Genomic DNA, 17,058 nt, shown 5'->3' with positions numbered 1-17,058 from the left:
TCAGCTACTGTCCGCCGAACTACCACCAGCTTCCCGTATCCCCGCGCCCCTTTAACTCCCGGACAGGTGCAGCCCGGAGGCGTCTCTGGTTGGCTGGCATGGGGTGACGCAATGGCACATGGCCCACTGCCATTGGCTGTGGCGTGGGTTCCGCCCCTCCCGGCTGCGGAGTCGGCGGCGGGTGCACGTTTTACGCAGCCGCGGAGTTGGGAAGACGGCTGCTGGCGACCGCGGGGTGGGTGGGTCGTCTCTTCCTCCTCCGCGGCCTATGTGGATCTGGATCCTTGCTTGCCCGCTAGTGGGCCATGCCTTTGCCATCTGAAGGCCCTGGACCTGACCTCTTCGTATCTGGATCCGGGCTCCTCCCCCCTCCCCCACATCGGGGTTCCGGACTCCTCCCCCCAAGACCGTCCGTCCATCCGGAGTCTTCTCCCGCAGTATTTAGGAATCTGACCAGTTCTCCATAATTCCGCTGATTCAGCCTTTTAGAACCGTATTCCGACACTAAAACGATGGGCTGACTCCTACCTCCTTGCCGAGGATCCTGACCATCTCCTCCCGCAGCGACGAGGATAACAGTACCATCCTGGAATTTTAGAATAGCTTCCTTTCCCTGCTTCCCCTCCCTCGGACTTAACCGAGTCTGGCCTTCTTTTCTTATAACACAGATCTCGGCTCCCAGACCCGCAGCACCGCAGAACCCACCCTTTTCTTTCCCACTTGGCTTCCCTAGTGAACCCTCCCCATATCCTCTGTCTACAGGTCCCCAGCCTGGGAAACGATGGCCCCAAGATCCTCAAGGGGCATAGCCCCAGCTCTGCTCTGTGGTCTGAGCCTCTTCCTTGGCTTCCCAGGCCTGGTCTGGGTCCAAATTTCTGTGCCTCCCCAATCTTCTCCCCACACTGAGGCCCATCCGTGTCACACCTGCCGGGGACTGGTTGACAGCTTCAACAAGGTGGGTGCATCAGCAGTATAAAGAGGAAGGGGCCAGCTACTGTAGCACAGGGGTTGAGAGTTGGGAGCTCTGGGATACAGGTCTGTATGAACTCATGTCCCAGCTTGGTTCCTTGCTGTTTGAATAGACTTGGGCAGGTTGCCTCTCTGCCTCAGTTTCCTGGTTTGTGAAATACAAGTGCTAGAATGTGCCAGGCAGTGTACTTAGCTACTAATATTGCTAATTTTCTCCATTTCCAGGGCCTGGAGAGAACCATCCGGGACAACTTTGGAGGTGGAAACACTGCTTGGGAGGAAGAGAAGTTGTCCAAATATAAAGACAGGTAAGAAAGAGGCTGGAGGGGTGAGTTTGTATACCTAAAATCCCAGTCTCTGCTATGCTGGTAGAGGCCTAGAGACACGTGGAGAGGACTTATTCAACCAATGTCACTGAATATAGGAGAGCACTAAACAAGCCAATCAGAATCCCTCCTTCAGGGAGCTTGCATTCTAGTAGAGGAGATAGTGAATAGATAAGTTGTTATTGTTTAATCACTGAGTCACCTCTGACCTTTTTGCAAGCCCGTGGACTGTAGCCCGCAGGCTTCTCTGCACATGGGATTTCCAGGCAAGAATATTAGAGTAGGTTGCCATTTCTTCTCCAGGGGATCTTCCCGACCCAGGGATCGAATCCACATCTCCTGTATTAGCAAGTGGATTCTTCACCACTGAGCCACCAGGGAAGCCCAAATAAATTAATAATGTCATGTCAGGTGAAGAACGGTAAAGCAGGATGGACTGCAGATTGGGGGGAGGCATGGCATTCTGTGTATGACATTTGAACAGAGACCTGAGGTACAGAAGCAGACAGGCAACGGTTCAGGAAAGGATTTGGACAGAGCAGGACTGAGCTTGATGTATTTGAGAAGTGGTTGGATTTGGAGTGAACTGAAGGGAGAGTGGCAGAAGACGAAGGCAGAGGTCCTGGAAAGTCACAGAAAGACATTTAGATTTTGTTCTGAGTATATCAGGAAGTCATTGGAAGTTTTGGAGCCGGGAAGTGATAACAGTTTTATTTAAACCTACAAAAGGTCTCTCACACAGACAAACTATAGGGGGTGGTGGTGGAGGAGCAGGAAGACCAGTTGGGAGGCTAGGTCATAGACTAGGCATGTTGGCAGTGGTGGATGTGGTGAGAAAGGGTCAGATTCTGGGTTTACTTTGCAGATAGGATAGGACGTGATGATGGAATCATTATGAGGTGTGAGAGGAAAAGAATAAAAAGTGCTCACTTGGTTTGGGGCCTGAGCAACTGGGTGAATAGTGGGACGGTTTTCTGAGATGAGATAAATGGGTCTAGGGGAGGCATGGAATCAGGTGTTCTCATTGAACATGTTGGGCTGAAACGTCCATTAAAGAGTCAAATAAAGTTAGATGTAGGAGTCAGGAGTTCAGGGGAGAAATAGAGCTGGAAACATGAATTTGACAGTCATCAACATATAGTTAGTTTATAAAGCCAGGGAATAAGATGAGATTATAATGAGAGGAGAGGCCGAGTCCTAGACCCTTTAGCTTTTCAAAGTCTGATTGGGAAGAGGAATCGCCATGCTTGAAATTTGACCATGTTGTCAGTTGTGATCCTTTGTACCTTCAGGAAGGTCACTTCACCTTTGATCCTCTATTTCTGTATTGGTAAATTGGGAGTATTAATGTCAATCCAATTTTATATGATGTGGTAAAGATTAAACTGTGATTAAACCACTAGAAAGAAAAGTTTTGTTACTATGTAACACTGGTCATTTTCCCTTCCCTCAGTGGGCCTCATTTTCCTCATTTGGAAATGAAGGGATTGACCAAGGTAACCCTAAGGGCAATGCTAGTTCTATAATGGTTCCTGTTTTTCGGTTTTATTTTAAATCACTACGTCCTATATGCCAGGCACTGGCATATACTGGCACTATGTCCTATGTGCCAGACCCTTTAAGCATAATACATTTTTTGTATTGTATATACATTAAAATTTTTTAAATTGTTGTAGAATGCAATAACATAAAATTTACCATTAGATAAATTTACCATTAGATATACCAATGTATATTAAATATACATTTAGTATGTTCAGTGTTTTGCAACTATAACCATCATATCTAGTTCCCAAACAATTTCATCCCCCAGAAGAGAAACTCCATCTCCATGGAGCATCATTCTCTCTTCCCCTAGCTGCTGGAAACCCCTAATCTGCTATCTGTCTCTGAGGATTTGCTGATTCTGTTGGAATCATACAATATGGCCTTTTATGTCTGGCTTCTTGCACTCAGCATAATGTTTTCAGGGTTCATCCACTTTGTAGCAAATATCAGTACTTTATTACTTTTTAAGGCTTAGTTATATTCTGTTCCATTAATAAACCACATTTGTTTATCCATGTATCAGTTGATGGACATTTGGTTGTTTCTACCTTTTGGCTACTGTGTATAGTATTGCTGTGAACGTTTGTGTACAAGTTTTTGTTTGAACACCTGTTTCGCATTCTTTTGGCGAAGTATCCAGGAGTGGAATTACTGAGTCATATGGTGATTCCACGTTTAACTTATGGAGAAACTGCCGAACGGTTTCCACAGTGGCTGCACCATTTTTCACTCGCATCTGCTATGTAGGAGGGTTCCAGTTTCTCCACATCCTTGCCAACACTTGTTATATGATATGTTTTTAACTACATCTACTGAACAAGGCTATTATATTCTGTTGTGCAGATTCAGGGACTGAGCTATCTTCCAGCAAACCTGCAGGGGAGCCATTGTCCCCATTTTACAGATAAGAAAACATGTTCAGGAGAGGTTAAATGACCTGCCCAAGGTCACACCACTAGATTGGAACCCAGATCTGTCTGACTCCCAAAACTAGCACCCCTTGGCCTGTAGCCTTTGACATTGTCTGGCACCAGGTGGGGGAAGGGATTATAAGGAGGGTAGTAGGTGGGCTGGAGTGTGTTCCTACCACCCCTACTTGTCCCGTCAGTGAGACCCGCCTGGTAGAGGTGCTTGAGGGCGTGTGCAGCAAGTCGGACTTCGAGTGCCACCGCCTGCTGGAGCTGAGTGAGGAGCTGGTGGAGAGCTGGTGGTTTCACAAGTGAGTGAGAGGGGCCTTCCTGGGAGGGGTTCAGGCCAGGCTGGCTGGTAATGCAGGGGGTGGCGAGCTAGCAGCTATGTCCTCCTTTGGCTCCTTCCTCCAAACCCAGGTGTGCCAAGGACTGCTGGGGAACCCAAGCTCCCACTCTGAGCTGCAGTCTGCAACTCTGCCAGTCAAGAAGAGGGTGGCCTTATGGGTCCTGTGCCCACAATGGCTTTATCACAGATGCTGTGGGCGGTTGGGGGTGGGGTGGGCAGCGCCTATGACACTGTCTCAGCCCCCTCACTGTCCCCCCACCTCAGGCAGCAGGAAGCCCCGGACCTCTTCCAGTGGCTCTGCTCAGATTCCCTGAAGCTCTGCTGCCCCTCAGGCACCTTCGGGCCCTCCTGCCTTCGTGAGTTTTTCCAGGTCCTCTTGGGGGCTGGAAGGGAACTTCTGGGGCCAGGGGTCCAGTTGTGGCCTTGTCCCTGGCTGGCTCTGTGAGCTCAGGCTCCTCAGATCACTTCTCCGGACCTTGGTTCTCACCTACCTCACAGAGCTGGTTGGTGAGATGAGCAAATCAATGGGGAATGACTCTGAAAAGAGATATGGGGCTAGACTGAGTCAGATGGGACCATGGTTTCTATCATGTATTTGAGAAAGCTACCCCCCACCCCCAGCCCCACATTTCCCATGCCTGGACTAAGGGACTAAGGTATGACCGTGTTAGGGACAGGCAGGTGTTGCCCTGAAGCCCCTGGTGTCACCAGTTCTTTTTCCACACAGTCCTGAGACAGGAGCTGAACTTACTCCCAGCCGCTTTTAGAAAAATCTCTCTTGCAGCTGCACATATAAAGAGTTAGCAACAAAGATGGTCAATTCAGTCTTCCTAAAAGAAAAGATTTGTAAATAACCTAACCATTCCACAATGGAATGGTTAAGTAAATTTCATAAAATTTTATGACAGAATATTATGGCATTGTTAAAATGGTTTCCTCTCCAAAAATGTTTACTGACATGGGAGAAAATACTCTCTACATACAAAGTTGTATTTATGACCCCACCTGGTTCGGTGTCTGCCCACAGCCTGTCCTGGGGGTGCGGAGCGGCCCTGCGGTGGCTACGGCCATTGTGAAGGGGAAGGGACTCGAGGGGGCAGCGGGCACTGTGACTGCCAAGCTGGCTACGGGGGTGAGGCCTGTGGCCAGTGCGGCCTCGGCTACTTTGAGGCGGAGCGCAACGCCAGCCATCTGGTATGTTCGGGTAGGTAGCCCAGAGGCGCGGGGCCGGGCAGGGGTGTGTGGGATACCTGTCTGCCCACCCTCAAACTTACCCCGTTCTGCCCAGCTTGTTTTGGCCCCTGTGCACGCTGCTCAGGACCTGAGGAATCACATTGTTTACAGTGCAAGAAGGGCTGGGCCCTGCATCACCTCAAGTGTGTAGGTGAGTGGCACCCTGTCTGGGAGGGCAGGCAAAGTCTCGGGCTTGGTGCCCCATCAGCGTACATATCTCTAGGTTCAACCAGTCCAGTCTGCATCTTCACAGAGAAATACCAACCTGGAAAAGCGAGAAAGTAACCAGGCACTTTCAGTACAGACCAATTGTTGTACAGCAGGAAATGTGTCTCATCCAATTTGGTGGTGGTGGGGAATCAGGAAAGGGCTCTTGGAGGAGGTGTCACTTGGGTCTGGTCTTGAAGATTGGAGAAGGGTTAGCCAGGGGAATGAAGATACTGAACTTGGGGTCAGGAAACCTGTGTTCTAGACTTAGTTTGGTCCCTGTCTAGTCATTTAGATACACGAGGGTAAAGGCTAAGCTGCTGTAACAGAAAGATCCCCAAAGACTGTGGCTTAGTGAATGTAGAGGTTTATTTTCATCTCAAATCAGTCTTGAAGCCAGTGGTCCAGGCTAACAGAAAAGCTCTGCTTATCACGGTCATTAGGACCTGGATTCCTTCTGTCGTACTGTGCAGTCCTGCCCTGAAGTGTTGTCTTCCTGGCTGAGGCTGGATCATGGGCACCTCTTTGTTTCACTGTCTTGCACTGAGGAGGTGAGGTAGAGAAGAAGGGGCACAGAGGATCTAAGTCCGTTGTTTTAAGGCCAAGCAAAAAGTGCAGCACGTCACTTTTGTCTGCATCCCATTGGCCAAAACTCAGTCCCAAGGCCAGTTAGCTGCAAAGTTGAAAACCAGTAGTCTCCAGTTGGCCAGCCTGAGTCCAGTTCCACCCCTGTATCAGTGGTGGCGGACAGCCTGCTGTCTCAGCCACACTCTTTGAGCCCGGGGAAGTCCTTTGCAACCCTGGCCTCAGCTTCCCTGTGAGTGAAATGGAGATTGAAGTCCCCACTCTGCTGGCCTCTTCGCAGACATTGATGAATGCGGCACGGAGCGAGCCAGCTGTGGAGCCGACCAGTTTTGTGTGAACACGGAGGGCTCCTACGAGTGCCGGGGTGAGTGTCTGCCCCTGTCTTCTGGGGACAGCTATGGGGAGGGTGGGAGGGGCTGTCCCACGCCTTTCCCCACAAACTGCCGCTGTGCCAGGTGCCCCAACCCCTCCACCCTAGGTCCCTTCCGGAGCAGGGCACCCCCAGGCCTACGGGCAGCTCGCCCTCATCTCTCTCCCTACTCCAGACTGTGCCAAGGCCTGCCTGGGCTGCATGGGGGCGGGACCTGGCCGCTGTAAGAAGTGTAGCCCTGGCTACCAGCAGGTGGGCTCCAAGTGTCTCGGTGAGTGTCCTGCCACCCAGGAGCGCCTCGCCCACCATGAATTGACGGGCTGGACTGTGGACGGGGTGTGGGAAGGAAGGGTGGAATGTTGCCTGGGCCAGGGCAGAGGGGTGTCAGGGTGTGAGTGAGATGGGACCCTGGTGGTCAGGGCTCTGAGCCCTCCTTGCCCTCCCTCAAGATGTGGACGAGTGTGAGACGGCGGTATGTCCAGGAGAGAACCAACAATGTGAGAACACCGAGGGCAGTTACCGTTGCGTCTGTGCCGATGGCTACAAACAGATGGAGGGCATCTGTGTGAAGGAGCAGATCCCAGGTGAGCCCTAGGAACCTGGGGAGGGGAGTTCCTCATACAGGGGGAGGGTTGGCAAGCCCCTTGTCTAGGCAGCTGTGGACCTTCCCTTCCCCACCCTTTCACCAGGCTGCCCTAGCACAAGAACCCCCCCTCCCAGGCTGGCTTTCGGTGGCCTCACCCTTCCCAGGGTAGAAAGGAAATCTGACTTGGCATCAAATCATTCTGCCTCCCCAACCCTCTTTCCCCGTCTATCCTTGCCTTGCTGCTGAGGGCTGTTGTAGGCCGTGGGTGTGATGAGACGAAGGACAATCACAGTGATGGTGATAGGGACCACTTCCATGTTTTCGAACTGTGTGTCACATGCTGTTCCAGGCATGTTGTACATATTGACTGATTTCACCCCTAAAATAGGGTGTGATAGGTCCTATCCTCATCCCCACTCTGCATCGTGGAAACGGACACAGAGAGATGAAACAGCACACCCAGGGCCCCATGGTAAGCAGGTGGCAGAGCTGGGTGTCACATCCAGGTGCTCTGACTCGAGCTGGGCTTGTACACATGCTCTGACGTGACAGTCTCACATGGCCTCGGGCAAACCTCTCTGCACCTCAGTTTTCCATTTAGTGAAACACGGATGATAACTGCCCATCTGGGAGTTGTTCTCAGTGGTGAATGACGCCGTGTGCTGGCATGCCCAGCGGGCATGTATGTGGCAGTGACGCTCAGGCATGTAGGAGGCTCCAGAAAGAGGAAATGAGTGACAGGCGCTTCTCTTGCTCAGAGTCAGCGGGCTTCTTCTCGGAGATGACGGAGGACGAGCTGGTGGTGCTGCAGCAGATGTTCTTTGGTGTCATCATCTGCGCGCTGGCCACGCTGGCCGCCAAGGGCGACTTGGTCTTTACCGCCATCTTCATCGGAGCTGTGGCAGCCATGACTGGCTACTGGTTGTCAGAGCGCAGTGACCGTGTGCTGGAGGGCTTCATCAAGGGCAGATAATCGCTGCCACACCTGCATCATCTCCCGCCCAGGCTGCCCCTGAGGTCGGGGCTCTCCCATCTGGACACTTGAGGCACTTGCTTTATTTTTGAGAGTGGGGTAAGCACCCCCTCTGCACTTTATAGAGCAGCCCAGACACTAGGCCCCTGGGGTGAAAAAGTAGCCCCAAGGGTAGGTGCCTTGAGATCTTGACCTTGGGGCACTGGGCCAGCTTCACAATGTGTGAAATTTTTTTAAACAGTATCTCCTCGTTGTGGCTGCTGGTGAGCTTTGGCCCTTGCCCAGAGTGAGGTTGGGGGAAGGTGTCCCTGCAGGGGTGGGCCCTTCACAGCCCCCTCCTGCCAGCTGCATGCTGCCAGCTCCTGTTCTGTACTCACCCCCCTGCCCCTCAGCCACTGATTTATTTATTCATCTCAGGAAATAAAGAAAGGTCTTAGAAAATGGAGAAGCTTGTCTTCCTACCTGTTCCCACCTGCCATGGGTTGGCTTAAACTACTGAGAGCCCTCCACCCTTGGGGAAGTTTCCTAAAACCCTGGGAAACTGAGGGCTCTCTTGATGGGAGGAGTAGAGGGAAGGCAAAGGAGAGCCTTGGCCCTGAAATATGTTAAGAGAAGGGGGATGGTGTAACCAAGCTTAGGAATGAAACTTTCTCAGTTCAGTACTACCTATCATTTGCCAAAGGACCCTGACCAATGACTCTTCTGTAAAATGGGCATGATAATGCTTCCCATCTAGGCTTAATGTGAGAAATAAGGTGATGTAAAGAGCTGAAAGTGTACAGCAGATAGATGTCCCATGAAACATTGGTAGCCATTATTTCTGAAGCCTCCCGGGGGCCTCCCTGGCGGAGCCAGTGCAGGGGACACGGGCTCGATTCCTGGTCCGGGGAGATTCCGTGTGCCAGCAGGCAGCTAAGCCCATTCGCCACAACTACTGAAGCCCCCGTGACCTTGAGCCATAGCTGGTTGGTCCACAACCGAAGTAGCTCTCCCTGGCCACTGGCTAAGACTAGAGAAAACCCACACACAGCAAGGAAGACCCGATGCAGACCAAAAAACAAAAAAGCCTTGGGAAGTTGAGTGCCCTTTCCTTTGAATTCCTCCCTTCCACTGTACACACAGGACTTGGAATTACTAGGTGGGTGGGTGAAGGGGGCCATCTCCTCTAAACAGGATCCTGGCGAGGGCAGAAGGAGGCATGAGCCAAGTCCTAAGGGTTTATTTCTTTGGCACAAAGAGGACAGTCTGGACAAGCAAGACTCATCTCCACCCTGGGGAATCTGGAGGGGATGTTTCGGGCACCTGCACCCTGTTCCCCATTCTCAAATCCGTGCATGTCCACCCTGTATTCCGCATAAGTCTCGGCCTCTGTGCAAAATACCCGCTGAAAAAAATAGAGATATTTTAAAAAACAAAAATCCTGGGCTGGGGGTGGGTTCATGTCTGGCTGTCTCCGGAGGTTGCATTCAGTTGGAGGCCCAGGAATACTCCTGGAATGTCTTTCAAATGCTCAGAGTCCCAGAAGGTCTGCTGCGCTCGGGGCCCCGGTCCTGAGTTTCTGGACCTCTCAGAGCTCGATGGTGTCACTGGAGGCGCTGCGTGAGTCTCCCGTCTTGCAGCGAGGCTGGACTCCATTCTGGGGCTCCCCAGGCCGCGCGGGAGTCGGGGCGGGAGCTGGGGTAGACAGTAGCTGCACTGTGCTGGGCAGCTCATCCAGGGGCAGACTGTCCACCGACGACAGCCCGTGGCGCCACGGGTTCCAGCTGATCTTGAGCGAGCCCCGGGAGAAGCTGTCCACGGAGCTGCCGGTAGCCGCCGCGTCAGCTTCGTCCACCACGTGTGGCGGGACCGGGCCGCGCACGCGCACATCGCTGAGCGACCGGCAGCGGCCTCGGAGGAGCGAAGAGCCCAAGCCGTCGAGCTCGGCGTCGGGGTGGCTGCCCCGGCGCGACCGCAGCGCGCCCCCGGGCGGCGGGGAGGCCAGGCAGCGGAGGCCGCAGCGTCGGAAGACGCTGTCTTGGACCAAGTGCTCTCGGAAGAGCGCGGCATCGATGCTGCGGCTCAGGTTGATGGGTGATGGCGGCCGCAGGTCCAGCTCGCTTATTGATGGCGCCGGCCCCACGCTGCTGCGGGACAGTCCGGGGCCACCCTGGGGACCGCGGCTCAGCGACGCAGCCGAACCCCAGGCGCCGGAGCTGGGCGTGGCTGGAGGCCCACCCTCCGCTGGATTGCGGATAAGGCTCTTGCTGATGTCCAGGGTACCTGCGCTGACGCCACTGGGCCCCGCATAGCAGTTGTTGGGCCGCTCCGGCACCTCGCTCTTGCTAGAGGGCGTGGGGCACGCCAGGCGCAGCAGCTTAGCCCAGCAAGCGTGCTCTGTGGGCGGCCTGGGCCGCGCGGCGGCCAGAGCGGCCAGCGCCAGGGTGAGTGCCCATGTCAGCTCTAGCAGGCGCAGCCAGAAATGGACGCCCCACCAAGCCCACGAGAAGCGGCCCACCCGGCCCGGGCCCGGGTACAGCCAGAGCGCCGCCGCCAACTGCAAGCCGCTGGCCAGCAGCCCCAGCGCGCCGGCCACGGCCAGCAGCCTCGGGCCCGGGCTGGCATCCCAGCCCCTCGGCCCATCCAACAGGCGGCGACGGCACAGACAGAGAGTGCCCAGAGCCACGGCCGCGCCCCAGGCGCACGATAAGCCCTGGGCCAGGAGGTTGAGCGCAGGCCTCACCGACAGCAGGTCTGCGGCGAGCAGCCCCAAGCCGTGCGCCAACGCTAGTGCTCCCAGGAGGAGTGGGTTCTGCAGCTGCTGTGGCAGCCCCGCGCCCAGGCCCAGCAAGGTCAGGGCCGCCAGCGCGGTGAGCAGCAAGGGGAAGGGCAGATTGTAGAGCACCAGGCCGGCGCGTAAACCCAGCCGTGCCTGCGAGCCATACGGGTCGGTGAGCATGTAGGCGGATCGCAGCCCCGCCGCTACCAGCACCAGCACCGCTGCTACCAGCGCCAGCCGGGGCCCAGCAGGGGCAGCTGCCAGTGAGGCCAGTGCCAACAATGCGGGCAGCAGGAAGAGCACCCCCACCCCGTAAACGTGCAGCTCCCAGGAAAAACTCAGCACCCGTCGCAGGGGACCCCAGCGCAGAGGGGGTGCCGTGGCGTTGGCTGGGGGGCTGGAGGCAGGGACTGATGCCACGGAGCTGGCTGAGGGCTCCGGAGGGGGTGGCTGGCCCAGGGCGCGCTGCGTGGTGACCCGAATGAGGCCCCGGCGAGACGTCGAGGGGGCCTGGACAGGGGGTGCTGGGGGATGGCTTTGGGGGCGCCCCGGCCACTCCTCGGCTTCATCTGCAATAATAACAATATTAAAATAGCCCTTTGAAAAGTGCTTTTGATTTCCCATCATGCTCCGGTGTGGTGAACAAGTTATATAACTTTGCCAAGCACATCTGTAAAATGGGGATGGTAACAGCACCCCCCTCCTTGGGTTGCGGTGAGAATTAAACGTTTAGCATAGTCCCCAACACCCACTAAGGGTTAAATGGATGTGTCCTGCCATTTTTATTGAGATATCAGCAGTTCTCCTTAGGGGCTGCATATCAGAATCACCTGGAGATCAACTCAATCAGAATTCCTCTTGCTGGGGCCTGTGCTTTGGAATTTTTTCAAAGCTCCTCCAGTGAATTGTGGGAGTTGGAGAATCCCTTGCACTAAACAAACCCATGTTAATTTAATTTAAGACTTTTCTAGTCACCAGAGTGCAAATGACTTCTCCCAGAGTACCCAGTGAGTAGTAGTTTATTATCCTAAGTTGTTTGAAGTTGTTGGTCAGTTCCTTTAAGGAGGCATTCATCCCCATTCATTCCCCACCCCTCCCCTGTATGCTTCACACAGGTTCTTTTATTCCAGAGTACCCACTCTCGCCAACCCCCCAGCCATGCCCTCACCTGGCTTCAGGGATCCCACAGGGCTCTCTGTTCGGTTTGCAGTTGGGCCAAGGTCCAAGGGGCCAGGGATGAGGGACTTGGGGGTACCTGGGGCCTCCACTGCACCTCTCACCCGCTGAGGAGAGATGGGATCTGCTCCATTAATTGCTGCCAACTCTGAAATAAAAAAAGCAGTCATCGCTTTGCCTGACCCTCTAGCATTCCCCCAAATCTAATCCTCCAGGAGAGAGGCATGATCACCCTCATTTGCCAGAATGAGGTAAATGGGACCCAGAGGGACCAGAGGTCACACAGAAATGGGGACATCCAGCCGCCCTGGAACACTGTCCCTCCCAGCCCTGATCAGCACCCTCACTTTGATACCTACCTGGTTTGGGCTGCCCATCAGAAGTCTCTGAGGCTGGGAGATCTGACGGCTGGGGTCCTGGTGAGCCCCTGACATCAGGGAGGTGAGCCTCTTTGGGGGAGGGACTTGAAAAACTGACCTCCCAGGCCTCCCCACCTCCAGCCGTCTTGGGCAGCTCCATGGGCTGCTCCTCAGCAGGAGGAAGGCTTCTGGCCAGTGCCAGGTCTGGCTGGGACTCAGGCTCCTGAGAGGATGCCCCCTCAGCTGGTGATACTGAGCCAGTATCAGGGGCTGCTGGACCCTGCTGGGTGGAAAGGGGGCCTTGAGCTGCCTCCTGGAAGTCCTCCTCACCCCCACCCTGTTCTTCCAGCTCTGGCCTCGCCACAATACCCGGGTGGGGCACAAGAGTTGGGGAAGGGCCCCTGTGGTCCCAGGGAAATGTCTCCGAGACCCTGGTCTTGCCTTTGGCCAGTAGACCCTCATCGCTAGGTGGTAGCTGTCCCACTTCGCCTCTGGGTTCCGCCGATGTGGGAGGAACTGTGACTAGCCCGAGTTGGAGTCTGGGAGTCGTGGGGAAGAAAGGGAGGTGAGGGGGCCCCACTGGATAGGGGACTGGTGCTTCTTGCTCCATAGGCTCCTGTGAGTCAGGAGGTCCTGTCCAGCCCTGAGAAATTGGCCCTTGAGCCACCTGGAGGTCATCGGTCACTGGGAGTCCTTCTCTCTGAGCCCCATGGGCTGCTTTAGGTCCATGCAGGGCTGGGCCAAGGGCGTCTTCGGGCCTCTCTGGCATCTTCTCAGCAGGGACCTGGGGGACACTGGCATTCCAGGGGCTCTCGTCTAGGGGCTTCTCCCAGAAGAAGTCGAAGGCCCGACGCTCCGTGTCAAGAAGGCCCTTTTCGTGGGCTCCAGGGGTCAAGTGTGGTTCTGAGTCTTCAAGGGGTCTGGGAAGGCCCCGGCCCAGGGCAGGGCTGGTCCCCAGGGACAGCAAGGGCAACAGCAGCAGGAGGCCATCCACACAGCCCCAGGGGCTGGGGGCCATGCTCCACGCTGATGCCTGGGCCTTGAGCCCTCCGCTTCCCGTCCTCACCGGATGAGCCTGAAAAAAGGAGAGGGGGATGGCGCACGAGAGGGTGGTCTTCCACGGCTACCCACCGGGGGCTGGTGGGAAAGAAAGAAGCAGCTTCCTCTCTACCCATTCCTTCCTGTTCAGCCTCTGCATGCTACCCAGAGTCCTTTAACACTACCTCTCTGGTCATGCCACTTGCCATAATTCAGAACCTTCAATGGTTCCCCATTGCCCTCAGGAGAGAATATAAGGTCCTCTCCTGGCCTCCCAAGGCCACACCAGGCTGCTCACCTATCCCTCAGCACCCACAGAACTGCCTGACACTCCACGCCTTCGATACTGCTCTTCCCTCAGGCTGGAATGCCATCTCCCTTCTCCTTCACTTGCTGAAATCCTTTATATATATAAATATAAATATAAATATAAATAAATAAATAAATATATATATATATATTTTAATCCTATTCTTGAAGGCCCAGCTCAAAAATTACAGAAGTGGAGAGGGAGAGGAATATGCCCCTGCCTTTGAGGAGGGACCTGGGTTTGAATCCCAGCTTCACCAGTTTCTGGGTGACTGACTTTTCCCCTCCACATCATGGTTTTCCTATCCGTAAAATGGGTGTAATAATAGTACCTAACTCCAAGGGCTTCTTATAAGACATAACAAAACACATGATGGGCCAGGCGCATAAACGGAGCTGAATAAGCATTAGAGCCCTCTGACTTTTCCTTTTGCCCAGAAAGCTTTCTTTCTCACCAACCCTCTAACCATGTCAACAAATAATTGGAGCACATACTGTGTGCCAAGCCTGGGGGATAAAGCAGTGAACAAGACTGGCAAGATCTCTGCCCGCATGGAGCTGGTGTTCTAGGTAAAAGACAATGAATACTTTTAAAAAAGATGGGCTGTGGAGAACATAAAACAGGGGTAAGAAATAGAAGAATGGGGGACGATTTTACACAGGAGTGCAAGAAAGGCCACTCAGGTGACATTTGAGCTAAATACAGAATGGGAAGGAGTCACCCATTAGATGATATCCAGGAAAAGCATTTGCTGGAGGAAACAGCAAGTGCAAAGGCCCTTCGGCAGGCAGAGGGAGCAGATGCAGGAGAAAGGAGCAGAGGGAGATAAAGTCAGGGAGGCAGGGCTTTCTCAAAACCCACAAAAAGGCACCTGGACTTTATTCCCACCCGGGAAGCCAAGGGAGATGACAAGCAGAGAAGTTACAAGGGAGATCTGAGAAGTCTTTTAAAAGGGGGGGGGGGGAGAGGCCAGTACAGAAATCCAGGTAGGATATGACAGTGGCTTGTTTCAGCTTGAGTATTTCTTTCCCTGACACCTTCTCCACCCCTTCCCATCACACCGGTCACATAGCATAGTAACCTCTGTCTCCCCCACCCTCCTGGGGCTTCTCAAGGGCTGTGTCTTTTATTTCTTGTCTCCAGTCACTGCATATGCCTAGCCCAAGTATATTCCCTTACAGTTCCCCTTCCTGAGAGTCCCTAATGTAGGCGGGAGGCAGGAAGGAACCCCACAGCCAGCAGAGGGGGACAGTGCCTGGGTGAGTTTAAGCGCAGAGACCCTGTTGATTCCTCTCTGGGGGCCAGTTGTGCTCAAAGCTCCCAAGTTCCTAATACTTGGTGGCTTGCAGACACCTTGAGAAGCTGAAGAAAATGCCAGGTGGCCTCCCCAGGGAAATGTCCAGGTTCACCAAAGCTTGTGGGTAATTTTAGGGGGAATCAAAGATCGCTTAAACCCATCCCCCAAACTGAGTTTAGTCTCTGCCTCGTTAGTTCATTGCTCAAACCTGGCCCAGGCTAGGTGCTGGGGACCCCAAGAGAAGGCTCAGTTCCAGGGTCCAGAGTGGGGTCGAGCTGAGGGGGAAGAACTGGAAGGCCACGGACACAGGCGCTGGTTAATAACAGTTCTCCTTTGTCGAGCTCGTCCCCACTTAGGCTTCTGTGCTAAGCTTAGCTGCATGTCCCCGATTTCATCCACCCCTCCCGGTACAAGCAGGTGTGGGTATATCCATTCATAGGGGAAAAAAGCAAGGTTCAGAGAGGCTGAGCAACTCAGCCAAGGTCACACAGGCTGCCAATGGCTATAGCAGGGGCTGTGGAACCCGCACTGGCTCAGTTTACACGGGGGGTCCGAGAAGGTTTTGCAGAGGAGGAGGCAATAGAGTTGGGCCTTCAAGGATAAACATATGCCATCTGCTCACCACCCCCGATCCAAGAGATGTAGTCATCTCCGGATGAGCAGGGGGCTGCCCAGATCTGGGTTCCAACTGCTGAAGAGATTTTTTTTTTTTTTCCTTTTTTTAAGTGGGGAGGGTGTTCTCCCTACCCCGGGGACTGGGGAGAGGCCGTCCTGGGGGGAGGGTGCCGCCGGCCGCAGGGCAGCCTCAGGAGCCGGTCCATCTCGGGTTACCTCTCCTTTTCCTTCATCTCCTCTCCCCTGGCTCCGCGCCTTCCCGCAGTGTCCTGGGTGGGGGTAGGCGCTAGTGCAGACCCTGCCGCTCGCACCTGAGACGGGGGCTGCAGGCCATGCTCCCTGCCGGGGCCCCTCCACTGCCCCCTCCCTAGTCCAGCTCCTCACCTGGGGGCCAAGCTGGCAGCCCCCGCGTTCACCTTGCGCCCGTCCCTGAAGCTGCTCTCCACGCCGCATCCTCCGAGATGCTCAGACTTGGCTAACAGAGCCCAGCGCTGCCGATCGGGGAGCCCGCCCACAAGAGTGCCGTCCCAGCTTAACCCTTTCCCCTTAGGGGTGGCTTCTTCTCCCAGTCCCAACCTCCCCTCTCTGAGAGAGTCTCAGGGCTAAGAAGTGAAGACAGGCCACCTCGGAAGGATGTGGAAATCACTTCAGCAGCATCCCTGAAAACAGGGCAGTCAGTCTCTGTTTGCATGCCTCCTGGGACGGGGAGCTCATTCCCTTTGTAGCTCCTTATAATACACACATACATACTAGGGACCTCCTACAGGTAAATCCTACCTACAGCGTGATGTATAGCCTTCTGCTTTTTGAAGGCACAACCACATACACATTTTAAATAGAAATGAGATCATACTGTACATATTGTTCTCTAACTCTCCTCCTTCACTTCCCAATATATCCTGGCATATTCACCATGTACATTTCTACAGATCCATCTGATTTTTTGTATTCAGCATGGAGAGTTGCAGCATATGATCAGCCTGTCATTTTTACTTAGCCAGTTTGTGAAGTCGGACATGTAGGTTGTTCCCAGCTATTTGTTAGCAAGAATAACAAGGCACCAGCACTCCCGTGCAGACATCTTTGTGCACACGCACTGGTTTGCCTATCAGATAATCTCTGCCCGAGGCATGGGTAGGTCAGTGTCTCTGCACATTTTCAGGCTGGTCTGCCAGAATGCTCCAGGTCCCTCTTTGGACAGTTCCTGATGTATTAAATGGCCACCGTAAGGCTCAGCACATTAAGGAAGATCCATAGAAGGAATACATGTGGTCATTAAATATGATGTGGGATCTTTAATGGCAAGGAGACACGTCGAGAGTAGACTTGTTTATGTATTTAAATCGCAGTCATTTGGGTTATAATATATGCTGAAATTGTCCTAATTCAAGCAACATACAAATGTTCAAAGAATACGGGAACTGTCTTACCTTTGGTCTCTCCAGCTCTGC

At 54.0% G+C, this 17,058-nt stretch overlaps 2 protein-coding genes across 4 annotated transcripts; one reads left to right on the top strand and one right to left on the bottom strand.

Annotated features, from left to right (window-relative positions):
- Positions 6 to 8,499, top strand: CRELD1 (cysteine rich with EGF like domains 1). 3 transcript variants are annotated; one of them, XM_018066843.1, is made up of 11 exons: positions 6 to 239; positions 763 to 955; positions 1,195 to 1,277; positions 3,952 to 4,062; positions 4,365 to 4,456; positions 5,128 to 5,304; positions 5,389 to 5,484; positions 6,406 to 6,489; positions 6,671 to 6,766; positions 6,945 to 7,079; positions 7,470 to 7,833. In XM_018066843.1, exons 1-11 carry the CDS (start codon positions 112 to 114, stop codon positions 7,628 to 7,630), a joined length of 1,356 nt encoding a protein of 451 aa, XP_017922332.1. In that variant the 5' UTR covers positions 6 to 111; the 3' UTR covers positions 7,631 to 7,833. The 3 variants fall into 3 exon arrangements, with proteins under 3 accessions (XP_017922332.1, XP_005695677.2, XP_013828804.1); XM_005695620.2 differs by lacking the exon at positions 7,470 to 7,833 and adding an exon at positions 7,840 to 8,499 and having other exon boundaries at positions 14 to 239; XM_013973350.2 differs by lacking the exon at positions 7,470 to 7,833 and adding an exon at positions 7,840 to 8,499 and having other exon boundaries at positions 167 to 235.
- On the bottom strand, positions 9,258 to 16,116 carry PRRT3 (proline rich transmembrane protein 3). Its single transcript, XM_018066829.1, has 4 exons — positions 15,992 to 16,116; positions 12,348 to 13,422; positions 11,981 to 12,136; positions 9,258 to 11,381 (listed from the first exon to the last, which is right to left on the bottom strand). Exons 1-4 carry the CDS (start codon positions 16,058 to 16,060, stop codon positions 9,622 to 9,624), a joined length of 3,060 nt encoding a protein of 1,019 aa, XP_017922318.1. The 5' UTR covers positions 16,061 to 16,116; the 3' UTR covers positions 9,258 to 9,621.

Source organism: Capra hircus, chromosome 22, assembly GCF_001704415.2.
Source record: "Capra hircus breed San Clemente chromosome 22, ASM170441v1, whole genome shotgun sequence".
In the NCBI taxonomy this organism is placed as follows: domain Eukaryota; kingdom Metazoa; phylum Chordata; class Mammalia; order Artiodactyla; family Bovidae; genus Capra; species Capra hircus.
This window is presented reverse-complemented; position numbering and strand designations above follow the sequence as displayed.